Genomic DNA, 14,148 nt, shown 5'->3' with positions numbered 1-14,148 from the left:
TGCGAAGACATATCCTCTACGAAGCACCCAGATAAATCAGTTCACCCTTGGCTGTAACTAAACGCTGTCTAGTGACTTGTGATCGACAGGGCTTTACCCTCTGACAGCCAGATTCATTGTTGGGACAGCAACCAATCGTCGGGTTTGACGACATGAGCCTAATCAAAGTTGGAGTATAAAAAGCCCCCTTGGAATATATAAGGTACACCAGTGTGGCAAGCTGTCTCTCAGATTGCATTTGCTTTCACGGATCTGTTTAGCACTGAACGGGAAAGGGGGAGGGAAAAAAAAAAACCTAAAAAAAGAGAAGGGAAAAGCGCTGCACTGACTGTGAGATCATGCAAAAGCTAGCAATCTCTGTTTATATTTACCTGCTCATGCTGATTTCAGTTGATCCAGTGGCTCTTGATGACAGTAGTCAGCCCACAGAGAACGCCGAAAAAGATGGACTGTGCAATGCTTGTACGTGGAGACAGAATACAAAATCTTCCAGAATAGAAGCCATAAAAATTCAAATCCTCAGCAAACTGCGCCTGGAACAAGCTCCTAACATTAGCAGGGATGTTATTAAACAACTTTTACCCAAAGCTCCTCCACTGCAGGAACTGATCGATCAGTATGACGTCCAGAGAGACGACAGTAGCGATGGCTCTTTGGAAGACGATGACTATCACGCCACCACCGAAACGATTATCACAATGCCTACGGAGTGTAAGTAACCCTGCTGCTTTTGCCTCCCACCGCTCCTCCGAGAGAGTTGTCTCCCTGCGGTAGAGCCACGCAACTCCTCCTCGGGCTCTCCCAACAAGCTGCTGGCTGAAGTCTGCTAGAGGGAGGGAGGAGAGCATTATTTCTAAAGAATTTGAGCCAGGTTCAGATGGCCGTGTTGCGATCCTTTGTTTTGCTGTTCGGTTTTCGGCTCCTCATAACGCGTATGCCCTGTAGCACTTCGGATTTGCCCATTCCCTCAGAAAGCAAAGGGAGATCTGCGGTTTAGTTGACTTCGTTATCTGCAGTACTCAGCGCGTTTCCTATCACAAATACGAAGTACAAGTGCAGATAACGAGAGAACTATATTTTTCTGAGGGATGCTGCGCTGGCCAGTGTTTTTAGGAGCAATAGAAATCAGCAGAAATACAGCTTAGAGCGCCAGAGCCACCTAACTGTGACATGTTAGAGCAAGTGCAAGTATAGAGTTAAATTCTTGCTTCTTTGCTGATCCCATAAACTAGCACCACCCACCTCTGAGTGAAAACTATGTATTTAAAGCAAATATGTGTGTAACAGATTTAAATGTTAAAATGGCCAGGCTATAGCAATCAGCTCCAGTAGTCGTGCCAAGGAAGAATGAAGGCATTTACTGAATGAGCAGATTCTGAGTTATCTTCTGAGTGCTAAACATCTGCTATGGCTCCTATCAAGTATCTTTTGCACGGCTAATACTATAGTATCTTATGTTCTTCATCAGCTAAAGTATTTGGCTATGGCAGCTGTTTTTTTAAATAACACTTACGAATATGATGTCAAAAAGGAAAAAGATGACAGGACATATAAGGCATGTTAGCAGTTAAAATACACATGCTAGATTAATGTATCAGCTGCTCTAGCAAGCTAAAAATGTACGCATCGATGAAAAAGCAACTTTATCTGTACAATTTTTTAACTTCTAAATTAATACGATGTGTACTTAACAGCAATATATTACTGCAGCCTTATCACAAAGTTGAGGTCTGCCGGCAGTTTTATTCCAGCCTATCACGCCCAAGGCTTTATAACTAATTTTAATTAAACTGTTATATAACTACGACAACTAAAGAAAAGTCATTGTACTTCATTGATCTGAGTTCATTTCCTACTTCTTATAAAAAGCCCTTGAACTATTTTAAATGCACTAAAGAGACAGGTATCTTAAGTGGTGAGATTTATGAATGTCAAAGCCCTGCACCACTTAAGATTAGTATTACCCATTTTATCCTGGCATGGAAAGATATTGCTATGACTAGGTATGACAGCTGCATCGTAGGCTACAGGAAGAAGGAACGCAGCACTGCACATGACTTTCCTATAATATTGTTCAAATGAAAACTAAATGATCCTTAGATTAACACTCTTTCAATGATTTGTTTTTCCACTGAGAAAAGAAATGAAAGTGTTCATGTAGTTTGCCCATGGCCACCTCCGTTCGTACGATGCGTAGCACACTAAGGCTATTTAATGAATTAGAAGTAGCTGGACCACCACATACATGTTGAGCCAGCTTATGCAAAGTTGCTGTTCTGCATGCTTTATGAAGGTCCTTGGGAGGTGACTAGCAGAAGCAAGTTGGTAGTAGTCACTGTGAAGTGGAATAGGCTGAGCCCTCTCCCCAGGTAGTTTTTGTTCAGGAAAGAGGCTGTTTTGCAGCTGTACACGTCAGCCCACAGCACTGGTACGACTGGTCAGAGCCCTGAGCACGCCGAGGACCGCAAAGGTCCTCCACAGTGTGTGTTTCTCGTGATTGCCCATCATTTCCGAGTTTCAGCCTGAGTACACCTCCGCATCCATTAAATTTGCTGTAGAGCGTAAACCACAGAAAACGAATTAAGTTAAATCCACTTTGTTACTGATACTGTTTATAACATATTGTAAGACTTCCTACATGGTCTGGAAAAAAAAAAAAAAAATCGGGTTTATATATGCATATTTCTTCTTGTTCCCTGTTCAGTAATCTGTTCTTTCCATTCATTTATAGCTGATTTTCTTGTACAAATGGAGGGAAAACCAAAATGTTGCTTCTTTAAGTTTAGCTCTAAAATACAATATAACAAAGTAGTAAAGGCACAATTGTGGATATACTTGAGGCAAGTCCAAAAACCTACAACAGTGTTTGTGCAGATCCTGAGACTTATTAAACCCATGAAAGACGGTACAAGATATACTGGAATTCGATCTTTGAAACTTGACATGAACCCAGGCACTGGTATTTGGCAGAGTATTGATGTGAAGACAGTGATGCAAAATTGGCTCAAACAGCCTGAATCCAATTTAGGCATCGAAATAAAAGCTTTTGATGAGAATGGACGAGATCTTGCTGTAACTTTCCCAGGACCAGGTGAAGATGGATTGGTAAGTTTATTTAGAAAAATCCCATTTAAATATCTTGCATTATATTGGGAAGCATTTAAGTTGTGTTTTAAGGATAAAATGGCAGTATTGTTTAGGGAATGGAAGATAAGAGTTCTGTATAGCCAATTCTTTTTCTTTCTTTGCTCTCTGATCACATTAAAATCAATAGCATTCCTGTGCCTCCATTTCCCTATGTGAAAAATTGAGAGAAATTGCGGTACTTCAGTAAGATGTTGAGAGGCATTAACTGGAAAATGTTTTGGTAATTACTGATGGATGGAACTATCAAAAGTAACGTTGTTTTCAAATTTGAGAGCAAATACTGTATAATAAGCAGTAAAGCTAAAAAGAATAGCCGGATTATTTCATCGATAGGAAAGCTGCCTGTGATAGTGCTTAGAAAGTTTTTTGCATTCAAACCACGAGGGAGTTTCTCCCTATTCTGTATGCATACATTTTCGATTAACAACAGCCATAATTATCTATGTTTATGAATATGAGAACAGATCTTCTTCATAATGCTGTGTACCTTTCAGTATGTGATAGAGTGCATCATTCCACCTACTAGAAATGTTTGAATAGAGAAATTCTGCTTGATACAATAAATGGGTCATAACGATGAGAAAGGGCATAAAATAGCTACCTGGTTTCTTTCTGTAAGTGTAGATAAACAAATTAATTCTGAAGTGTACCAGTTAAACTACAGCATTTTCCTCGCTATTTGTTTCTGCAAATCACTAATCATCCACAACTTCTAAAAACTCCTGAACCTATCACAGCTGAAACAATCACAACCAAGAATTCCCTCCTTTTGAATAAAGAATATCATTTTACTTTTACCGCTATGCAATAGATCAATCTGTTTATGTAGGTATGCAACGTTTAACTTCATTTAAGTATAATGCAGTTAAAAGAACTTAGAGGAAAAATGCTGTGATATCTTTAATCGTAGATCCATTACACAAGTGGATCTCCCATCCTTGGAACTGGCCAGCTGGATATCATGATAAGGAATGTCCTCACCACTTCCAGCCGTTCAAATACCCAGCCCTGTGTTTTCACACATGCGGATAACCCATGGTTATCATCACCTGTAAAAACAAACCGGTTCAACAGCAGTGCAGGGTTGGATGCATGGCTGATAACGGGAGAGGAAATTTCTCTTCTCTTCCCTCCAGCTCCTCTCCAGCAGCTGCCGGTACAGGGATGCTCCTCTCACCAAGCCCCTCCCCATATTTTGGGAGGAGCATCTCCAGCAGCTGGACGACTTGCAGCCGTAAAGGCGGGTATCTGGGAAGGCACAAACCCGCCTAGCAATCAATGTTAGCTGGGCTGTTATTTACTCCTAAGGAGCCTCTTCCTTCATGGGACAGCCCCCGGTCAGTGCCAAACTGACACACGGGGCTGAAATCAGTGCGTGGAAGGGAGGAAACATCAGGAGATTTTTCAAACTCGTGATTGTAAAGGTTGCAATTTCTTTCTATTCTCAGTTGGTGACTGTGGAAACACACCTTCAGTAGGACGCACGTGGCTCGGAGGCCTGCCAAAAGTACATTCCTGGCCACAGGGCTCTTTCAGGCCCCTCCAAATTCAGTATAGCAAATTCAGCCCCCTGGCAGAGGCTGAATTTGGCTGTGAAGTACAAGTAACCTGTCCCAGCAGGTGAAGCATTCATTTCTACTGCCACTGCAGTCATTCAAGAGCAATAGCAATTACAGAGTGGATTTTGTCCTCCTTGGTCTGGACAAGAAGCCTTCCTTGATATCCAGAAAGCCTGAACTAAACAGGATTTTAATGGAGGGAATTTCAGAAAGACTCACAAAAAGGAGACCAACACCAGTTGGTCCTGCCCTTTAAAAGTTTTTGGAGTTCTTCTATGGCAAAAAAGTAGCTCTTATTATCAGTTTTAAAACAAACAAACCCCACAGCAAAAGTAAAAATCCAGCATCCTCAAGATTTCTGAAATGTTCTTTTAGCAGTTAACAGAAATGATGCTAGCACTGAGATGCTGGTGATTTCAGGAAATGCTGGTCCTCGGTGTGAAACAGAGGAATAATCCTTGAGCAGACCTCAAACGTAGCGGAGATTTGGAGGAGGACAGAGTTCTCCAAAGGGTGTAACTTCAGAAACGCCTGCAAACATTATTTGAAAATACTGACTTGATACTATACATCAATGTCTGAAATATTATATATTTGCATGGTTTTACTGAACTTAGGCTTACCTCAGTAATGCTTCTGATTCCTTCTCCTCTCCTCACAGAACCCATTTTTAGAGGTCAGAGTTACAGACACACCGAAACGGTCCCGCAGAGATTTCGGCCTCGACTGTGACGAGCACTCGACAGAATCCCGGTGTTGTCGCTACCCGCTGACGGTGGATTTTGAAGCTTTTGGATGGGACTGGATTATCGCACCTAAAAGATACAAAGCCAATTACTGCTCTGGAGAATGCGAATTTGTATTTTTACAAAAATACCCGCACACTCACCTCGTACACCAAGCAAACCCCAGAGGTTCGGCAGGCCCTTGCTGCACGCCCACCAAGATGTCCCCCATAAACATGCTGTACTTCAACGGGAAAGAACAAATAATATACGGCAAGATACCGGCCATGGTTGTAGATCGCTGCGGGTGCTCATGAGATCATTGTGAGATCCACTGCTTCATAAATTGTGGAAGCTACCAAAAAAAAAAAAAAAAGTTATAGCCCCTCACCAGTCTTTGAAACTGTGAAGTTACGTACGCTAGGCATTGCCGACATCCTATATGCTGTATGATAGGCTATCGTACAGATTTAGTGCAGCACCAGCTACAGAACGTGAACTAAAGGACGATAGAGTTATCTAACGGCTGGCTTTGAGCCAGTGAAACAGAAAAGCTACAATCAAAATCACCGGATTTAACACATGAAGTTCTTATATTGCGAGGGAATCAATATTCAGTCATTCAGATGCAAAGTTATACGCAGGTTTCAATACATGTTGGTAATCAAAAGCAAGCTCCTTCTCATCTGAGGACGGAAGGAGCGGGCTTTTAAGTCCATTTCTTCACAGCTTCACTTAACATTGTATTTACAGGAAAATATATACTGGTCAACAAATACACCACTACACAATACCACCAGAATCATCCTTAAACACTTGAATATATAGTGCAGAATTGTGAAATGTACCAGATGAAATTCCACGTAAATGGACAAATCCTGAAATTAGGGATGGCATAGTGTATTTAGCGTGTTTCCATTCCTTTTTCTCATTAGTATGTTAGTAACCAATGGCAATGGTGCTACGTAAGCAGGCTGAGTAAATAGAAAGATAGTTATCTAAGTGAAAGAATTTAGACTAATAATGCATTTGCCCTATCCTCAGGTACACTATTCAACATTCGCAAGAAATAGGTATTTTTTAAATGAAAGGGAATAGTTTTCTAGACGTGGTAAAACAAAAGGCAGCAGACAAGTCTTAATGTTCAAATCGTAATCCCACATTATAACCTGCCTTTGCAACATTACCGTTTGCACTATGATAAACCAATGCAAATAGTTGGTTGCTACAGATATTGTTTAAAAAACCACTTTGATATAACTGACTTGTGTAATATGTATGCATCAATATTTTGTAAATAAATGTTTATTTTTTAATCACTGTTGGTATATGTTCATCGCAGGAAAAGAATGACTTTAACCTGTAATTTAGTTTAATAAACAAAAACCAATATTCTTGTCATAATATAATTTCCTGGATTTTAACACAAATAACATGTAGGAACAATGCAACAAAGTAAACCATATGTTGAGAATTATACTACATTTTATATGTTTTTTACATTGGTATGGGCCATCTGTGATAAATGATGGGTGTTGACATGTTTATAAGGTTCTTTGGGTTACTGTTTTTATGGTCATTTTGATCCACAACTGAATTTCCATACTTTGAATGTTATGTCCATAAATAATGATAATACCACAAAAGATTGCTATTAAATGCATTTTATTATATTTAAAAATTTGCAGCAAAGTATTATCTTTATTTGAGTAAACGTAGTACATGGATTTCCACACAAATTCTGTACATTTTCCTTAGGCTAAAAAACTGTTAATTGAAATTAAAAATTCTATTTACTATAAGTCCATTTCATTTCACATGTGAAATACATCTGATAAAACAGGTGTTTGTTAAGACAACGAAATCATTGTTAAAATATCTTCGTGTTAGTATGATACACATTTTTGTTATATTCCGGAGTTCAGTTTCCTTTGTGTAAAACCACCCTAAAATTGCAAAAATGCTTGATTTTCTTTCCCTCCCCCTTTTATACATTTTCTCCCTAGGTGGTAAATATTTTGTATTGAGTTTTCTACTTTTTTTTACTTGTATGTAAGGACATTAAAATTTAAAGTTTGAGCAATGAGGTTTGAAACTTAAAAGCAAACAGATTTTCTACAATTTCTTTTGAATGATTAGGAGTTCTGCTAAAGCTGTGTCCGAGCATCAAGCAGATGTTCAACTTCTCCCGATGGAGCTCATCCGAGCAGGTCTCTGGGGCCCTTAAATACACTTTCAATTTAGTTTCCCACAAAACACAACCAGAGCGAATAAAAGATAATTTAAAAACACTTAGAATATGGAGTCTTGGTGAAGCCGCAAGAAGTAAAAGTACAACGCAATTCCTTCTCAGCCAAAACCCAAGCTTACAGAATTCAGGGAGAAACCCTGGGTTTGTTGAAGTTAATAGCAAAACTTCTGCTGGTTTTAAGGGAGACCAGCTTTTTGCCCTTCAGTTTTTACCTCGTGACATTCAGGCACCCAGACAGTCCCTGCTCATTTGAACTACCAATAGTATCTCTCTGCACGAGGCATACCAAAAGCCCCATGAACTGTTCAGAGACTTCAAGCTTCCACTGTATACGAGGTAGTTAGACCTTCACTAGCTTTATTTGGGTCAGTTCATATAACAACAGTCACAGAGATGTGGCAGCATGGATTCTGGAGCTGAGAGCAAACGCAATGTATTCCCAGGCTGCACTGAAGTCCTGATACAACACCTGCATGACTATTTTTACTCATGATAGCTAAACTAAAGCTAATGCAAATTCAGTTACCCCCACATAAGTGACATCATTGGCTGCCTAGTAATAACTGTATCCTGCGCAAATGCAGCGCACAAGTGATGGATTTGTTTTTTTTTGCCGGTATCGGTGAAAAGAAAAATTAACCAAAATTGAGAAAAGAAATAATATGAGTTCCCAAAAGCATCTACTCCAACCAGCATTCCATCTGGATGTTCAGATAAATTTTATTCCATGGAAATTTTATGCAGCATTTGTCCTTCATATCTTGCCAAGCTTGAAATTGTCGCAAAGCAGTCCTGGCTCCCATGTTTTTAGTATTGACCTCACATACAAGTGGCTACTCAAGGAACACGCACTGTGCTCTGGTCTTGTTGACTCTAGCTGCTGAATGATTCATAATGAATGCGTTTATTGACAATCAATTTGAGATGTCAAGCATTCATTCAGTTCTTACGGCTACGTCCTTCTATTTCCAAGGGTCAGGTCCTAGAGACTTCAGCAGCATCCGTAAGTGCTTTGTGTGTCAAGAACTCAAATCTCACTGTTAAGCTGGGTACCCAGAAAGCCAGAAATATGCAACAAGGGACAATTTCTGAGAAATAAACAGCCTCATTTCCTTGCCTGACATCTCAAGAACCCTATAGGAACGACACAGGTAGAATCCAGCTCTCCAAGGCAGCGTTCACGTGCCCCAAGATGCGTGTGCACACCTGCGACGGAGCAGTCCCTCGTCTCGATTTTGCGTTAGCTCTTCCTCCTGGCTCTACTGCCCAGCTCCTCCCCTCCCAACACGAGCCAGTCCTTTGCCAGTGCTATTCTTCCCCTGCCTCTCACCCGGTTCCACAGTTCCAGTTACACCGCGGTTCAAGTAGCGCTTCCCCTCCCGTTTTTGCCAGCACCGCCCAGCCCAGCCCAGCCCAGCCCAGGTCCATCCCCATCTCGCAGCACGCTCCGCGCTCTGCCCCACGTTCCCCTCCGCAGTATTGCCCCCCCTGCCCCTTAGCCAGATCCAACGCATCCTGCTTCTGCGGAACTCTGCTGCTTGTGGGGGAAACCTTCCAATATGCTCGAATGGAGCCTTTGGGGAATTGAACAGCTGACACAGAAGTCATCACCACTAAGCATAAGTGAACTGCAATTTTTCACAGACGTACTGTTTTGCTAAATATGAGCAGATTTCAAAGGAATGACTAAAGGCCAAATCCACTCATAGCCTTAGGTAGCTTTTCCTCAATTCTGTAGAGTCTGTTTGGTTTTTACGGTTGTTCATTGGTGTTTTGGGGTTTTTTGGTAGGGTTTTTTTGGGGTGGTTTCTTTTCTAATCAGGGAGATTATTGAGTTGACTCATTCTTGGACGCGAATGAGCTCTTTTGGCTAAATGTCTTAAAAAATTAATCAGCCTGAGACTAGGCTTGGACAGTTCAGTCCGGGCAGTTACATTTCATTAAAGTTACAGCAAGACAAAGCAGGGTAGTATAATGTGAAGTACTGGACAGACAAACTTAAAAACCAAATGTAGTGAATGATAATTTTAAAAAGTTAGGAAATAGTAGGTTATGGAAGGCACTAATAAGAAGCTTTATGTGACAAGTTTATTTCAAAACAACATTGCACCTATGCAATTCAGCAAAAATGTCATGAAGAACCTTAGTTATCTGTTTTAACTGACCCAAGTTAGCTGTGTGCTTGCACTTTAGCTTCATCCCAACAATGATATCTACACATTGATTTAATACCAAGACACATGGCAAAGAACCACTCAGTAAATTACTAATGCGACTGCATCTGCTTCTCCATGCAATCTTCCCCTGCAAGCAGTAAGACCGTAACTCTCCCTTGAAATGCGTGTGTAGCCTGGTTGAATCCATAAAAATAAGATGTTAACAAGCTCTGGAAACACTGAAGCACCAATTCTCTCCCCTGTGTAGTTTATGAAAGCCCTGATGAGTTCCAAAGGAAGAAGTTAGGGCTACAGGCCAACTTCTGAATTTGAATAGGGAAGAAGTACAGCTCTGTTCACTCTTAGCAATTTCTAAATAATCAAAAGATACGTGATAATGCCAGCATCTGCGGAAGCAATCTTGTGGGGAAAAAAGCAATGGAGAAGTGCAAACATACAGTTCACTCGATGGTAAACTACTGCAATTAATTACTAGGTGTACTGACAAATTAAGTAGCATCATTCTCTTTACTGGTTGGACAGGGTGAACTTGAGGTATGAAGAACTATTACAGTGGGTATTCTACTGTCTGTTTTTCAGTACTCCAGAAACATAGATGACAGCAAGCTTTGAACCCCTCTGTAGATGTGGTGGCAAGACCTGCAATGAGCTTTGCAGCATTTTGGGTGTAAATCTGGCTGAGTTTCACCAGCCTTGACCGCTAAGGCTTTCTGAGGCTACAGGAAAGACTGTTCCTTTTCTTCAGAAATGGACGTAATTCACACTATGCATGCTTTCAATATAGCAGTTTCCAGAGAAAATAAAATAGCTTAGTGTCCTTGAGTCAACCTGTGATGCATCCGTTCTTAACTTAGAGGCTATTTGTGCTTTAAGTCTAATTATGCATCCAAATTAACCAGTGACCCTAAAAGCTCTTACCTTTTGTCCCTATAGAAATGTCTTTCACTTACAAGTCAATGATCAAGTTTCATTTCAAACCTGTTGCTTTTCCATTCTATTTATCATACTACCTTGAGTCTGTAAAAGTAAAGCCTGACGGGCTGAAAGGATTCGGCTCAAATGAATCCTGCCTGTGGAAAGGCAGAAGGACAAGCCCTGGCTCAGCACTGTCTTTTCTGTTACTCCTGATGAATGCTGCATGAGCTTTGGGTGAGATCTGGTTAGGTTCTCTAGTTATAAAAACATAGTAACACTTGGTTTTGACAGGGAATGCACCTTATGTTCCATGTTTCACAAGTAAAATTAACAAGAGCCCTTAAAGACTATGATGGTATGGAAAGAGTACCTGGGAAAGCATTATGGAGGCATTACTTGGTAGGCAGTTTCCACAAAACTTAAAAAAGGCATTTTGGGAGACGACTGCAGAGACAGAACAATATACTGAAATCATGTAAGATGTAACATTCATTGTAAAGCGGTCGTGCAAAGAATGGTCCGCTTCTATGTATTTCAAGGAACTGAGCATATATAAAAATTGATATTTAAAAGAGTTAAATAATTTGATGGGATGTACCCAAGACAGCAAGAAAGATTTTAGCTTCCCAAATTCAGGATGATATTGGAGGCATTTGCTAAAATTTGACTTCCTCTACCATAAGAATACTTAAACTGAAAAGGTCTGTCCTTTGCCAAGATTAGAATATGTTTCAAAGCTGTGCTGCATTGACCCTGGCTGGATGCCAGGTGCCCACCAAAGCAGCACTCTCTCTCCCTCTTCTCAACAGGACAAGGGGGAGAAAATATAAGGTAAATAAAGGCTTATGGGTCAAGATAAGGACAGGGAGAGATCACTCAGCAGTTACTGTCACGGGCCAAACAGACCCAACTTGGGGAAAATTAACTGAATTTATTATCAATCAAACCAGAGTAGGGCAATGAGAAATAAACCCAAATCTTAAGACACCTTCCCCTCACCCCTCCCTTCTTCCCAGGCACAGCTTCGCTCCTGGATTCTCTCCCTACCCACCCTGCAGCGGCACAGGGGGATGGGGAATGGGGGTTGCGGTCAGTTCATCACACGTTCTTTCTCCTCCTCCTTCCTCCTCAGGGGCAGGACTCCTCACACTCTTCCCCTGCTCCAGCATGGGCTCCCTCCCATGGGAGACAGTCCTCCATGAAATTCTCCAACGTGGGCCCTTCCCACGGGCTGCAGTTCTTCACCAACTGCTCCGGCATGGGTCCCCTCCACGGGCTGCAGTCCTTCAGGCGCAGACTGCTCCAGTGTGGGTCCCCCGTGGGGTCACGAAGTCCTGCCAGGAGCCTGCTCCAGTGCGGGCTTCCCACGGGGTCACAGCCTCCTTCGGGAACCCACCTGCTCCGGCGTGGGGTCCTCCACGGGCTGCAGGTGGAGATCTGCTCCACTGTGGACCTCCCTGGGCTGCAGGGGGACAGCCTGCCTCACCAGGGTCTTCCCCACGGGCTGCTGCAGGGGAATCTCTGCTCCGGCGCCTGGAGCATCTCCTCCCCCTCCTTCTTCACTGACCTGGGGGTCTGCAGGGTTGTTTCTCCCACATGTTCTCACTCTCCCCTCTGGCTGCAGTTGCTGTTGCGCAGGTTTTTCCCTCCTTCTTCAATCTGTTATCCCGGAGGCACTGCCACTGTCGCTGATGGGCTCGGCCTTGGCCAGCGGCAGGTCCATCTTGGAGCTGGCTGGCATTGGCTCTGTGGGACATGCGGGAAGCTTCTAGCAGCTTCTCACAGAAGCCACCCCTGCAGCCCCTCTGCAATGAAAACCTTGCCACGCAAACCCCATACAAAATCAAATCTAACTTAATCATAATCTGTTTCATCATAATCTGAATATGTAGCAATCCAAAATATAATTACGCATGACTTGGTTAATAGTTTGCAGATACGATTATTCGATTCATTGACTCTTCCTGCAGAAATACAGTCAAAACTTCTTTTTCCTCACTGTTTTTTCACCTAGGAGGGGAGCAATTACCTTTCCAACCAAGCAATAGTATTAGGAAGATAGCATCGCAAATTCAGTGCCATAAAGCACTCTGAAATAATGCTCTTTCTTAAGCATCGTACACAAGACCATGCAGAGCAAAGGCTTGCTTTATGCTTTAGCACCTGCACCTTTGAATTAGAGGTTTACTCTGATTTTAGTCAAACAGCAACCTGCTCTCCTACTAACATTTTCACCATCATTTCTCACATTGGTAGTCATTGAGTTTGGTAACGCTGACATATGAAACAGCAAAACTGAACACCTGGCTGTCACACATTGTAGCATCAGGTTGCAGCTTCGCCTTGCACAAGGTGCCAGGTGGTCGGAGGAGTGGGAGGCACGTCAAAAACATGCCTTCAGGCTGAGCTCAGCTGCCTACTGTATGCTGCTGCCATGTGGGATGGCACAGCCTAGGTGCTCGTCCAGGGGGGGGAAGCCCATTGCTTCGCTGCTATAGGTGACACCTACCACAATATGCTGAAGCTTCACCTGACTAGCTGGCCAGCGGTTTCTGTTCAGTTGCGTTGCTCACCCATCGCAGTGCGGAACAACAAATCCCATAGGATTCCAGCAACGATCGTTGTATGCCCAGGGGTACCAAAGTGCACGGGTTACTCCAACTAACAGCCGCATCGCTTTGTCTTAACTGAATATTTTCCTTCTAGACAGGAATTATTCCAAAATTCCAAATTCCAAAGCCCATTAAAATTGGGCTTTTCCCCAATGCAGAAGCATTCCTCTAAAGTCACATCACAATAAGCGGCCACAGCATCAAAATTCTATACACTGACCTGCAGTCAGATCTCATGGATCTGAGTCTGCTCAATGCTATATACCAACAGTTGCCAACAAACTTGATAAATCAAATTAATAAAATTTATTTAATCTGGTTTTGTTTGCTTGTTTTTTCTCCAGAGGTAGTTGTTACCTGGCACCCATTCAGACCGTACATCCCATTTATGGTTACGCCATTTTGTTTAATATTCTGTTTAATATCTTTATCAGTGATTTGGATGAGGGGATCAAGTGCACCCTCAGCAAGTTTGCAGATGACGCCAAGTTGGCAGGCAGGGTCGATCTGCTCGAGGGTAAGGAGGCTCTACAGAGGGATCTGGACAGGCTGGATCGATGGGCTGAGGCCAATCGTATGAAGTTCAACAAGGCCAAGTGCTGGGTCCTGCGCTTCGGTCACGGCAACCCCATGCAGCGCTACAGGCTTGGGGAAGAGTGGCTGGAAAGCTGCCCGGCAGAGAAAGACCTGGGGGTGCTGGCTGACAGCCGGCTGGATATGAGCCAGCAGCGTGCCCAGGTGGCCAAGAAGGCCAACGGCATC

General features: G+C 42.5%; 1 protein-coding gene across 2 annotated transcripts; it reads left to right on the top strand.

Annotated features, from left to right (window-relative positions):
• The first annotated feature begins 313 nt into the window (after positions 1 to 313).
• Positions 314 to 7,087, top strand: MSTN (myostatin). Of its 2 annotated transcripts, none has more exons than XM_049800072.1 (3): positions 314 to 711; positions 2,864 to 3,105; positions 5,368 to 7,087. In XM_049800072.1, exons 1-3 carry the CDS (start codon positions 339 to 341, stop codon positions 5,746 to 5,748), a joined length of 996 nt encoding a protein of 331 aa, XP_049656029.1. In that variant the 5' UTR covers positions 314 to 338; the 3' UTR covers positions 5,749 to 7,087. The 2 variants fall into 2 exon arrangements, with proteins under 2 accessions (XP_049656029.1, XP_049656021.1); XM_049800064.1 differs by having other exon boundaries at positions 2,732 to 3,105.
• The last annotated feature ends 7,061 nt before the right edge of the window (positions 7,088 to 14,148 follow it).

Source organism: Accipiter gentilis, chromosome 1 (assembly GCF_929443795.1).
Source record: "Accipiter gentilis chromosome 1, bAccGen1.1, whole genome shotgun sequence".
Taxonomy (NCBI): domain Eukaryota; kingdom Metazoa; phylum Chordata; class Aves; order Accipitriformes; family Accipitridae; genus Astur; species Astur gentilis.
This window is presented reverse-complemented; position numbering and strand designations above follow the sequence as displayed.

What these genes read in the sequence shown, in the direction of transcription:
- MSTN (XM_049800064.1), top strand. Translation starts at nt 339, where the DNA reads ATGCAAAAGCTAGCAATCTCTGTTTATATTTACCTGCTCATGCTGATT. An exon ending in TATCACAATGCCTACGGAGT is followed by an intron (nt 712 to 2,731) that starts GTAAGTAACCCT and finishes ATTCATTTATAG; the next exon opens with CTGATTTTCTTGTACAAATG. An exon ending in GACCAGGTGAAGATGGATTG is followed by an intron (nt 3,106 to 5,367) that starts GTAAGTTTATTT and finishes CTCTCCTCACAG; the next exon opens with AACCCATTTTTAGAGGTCAG.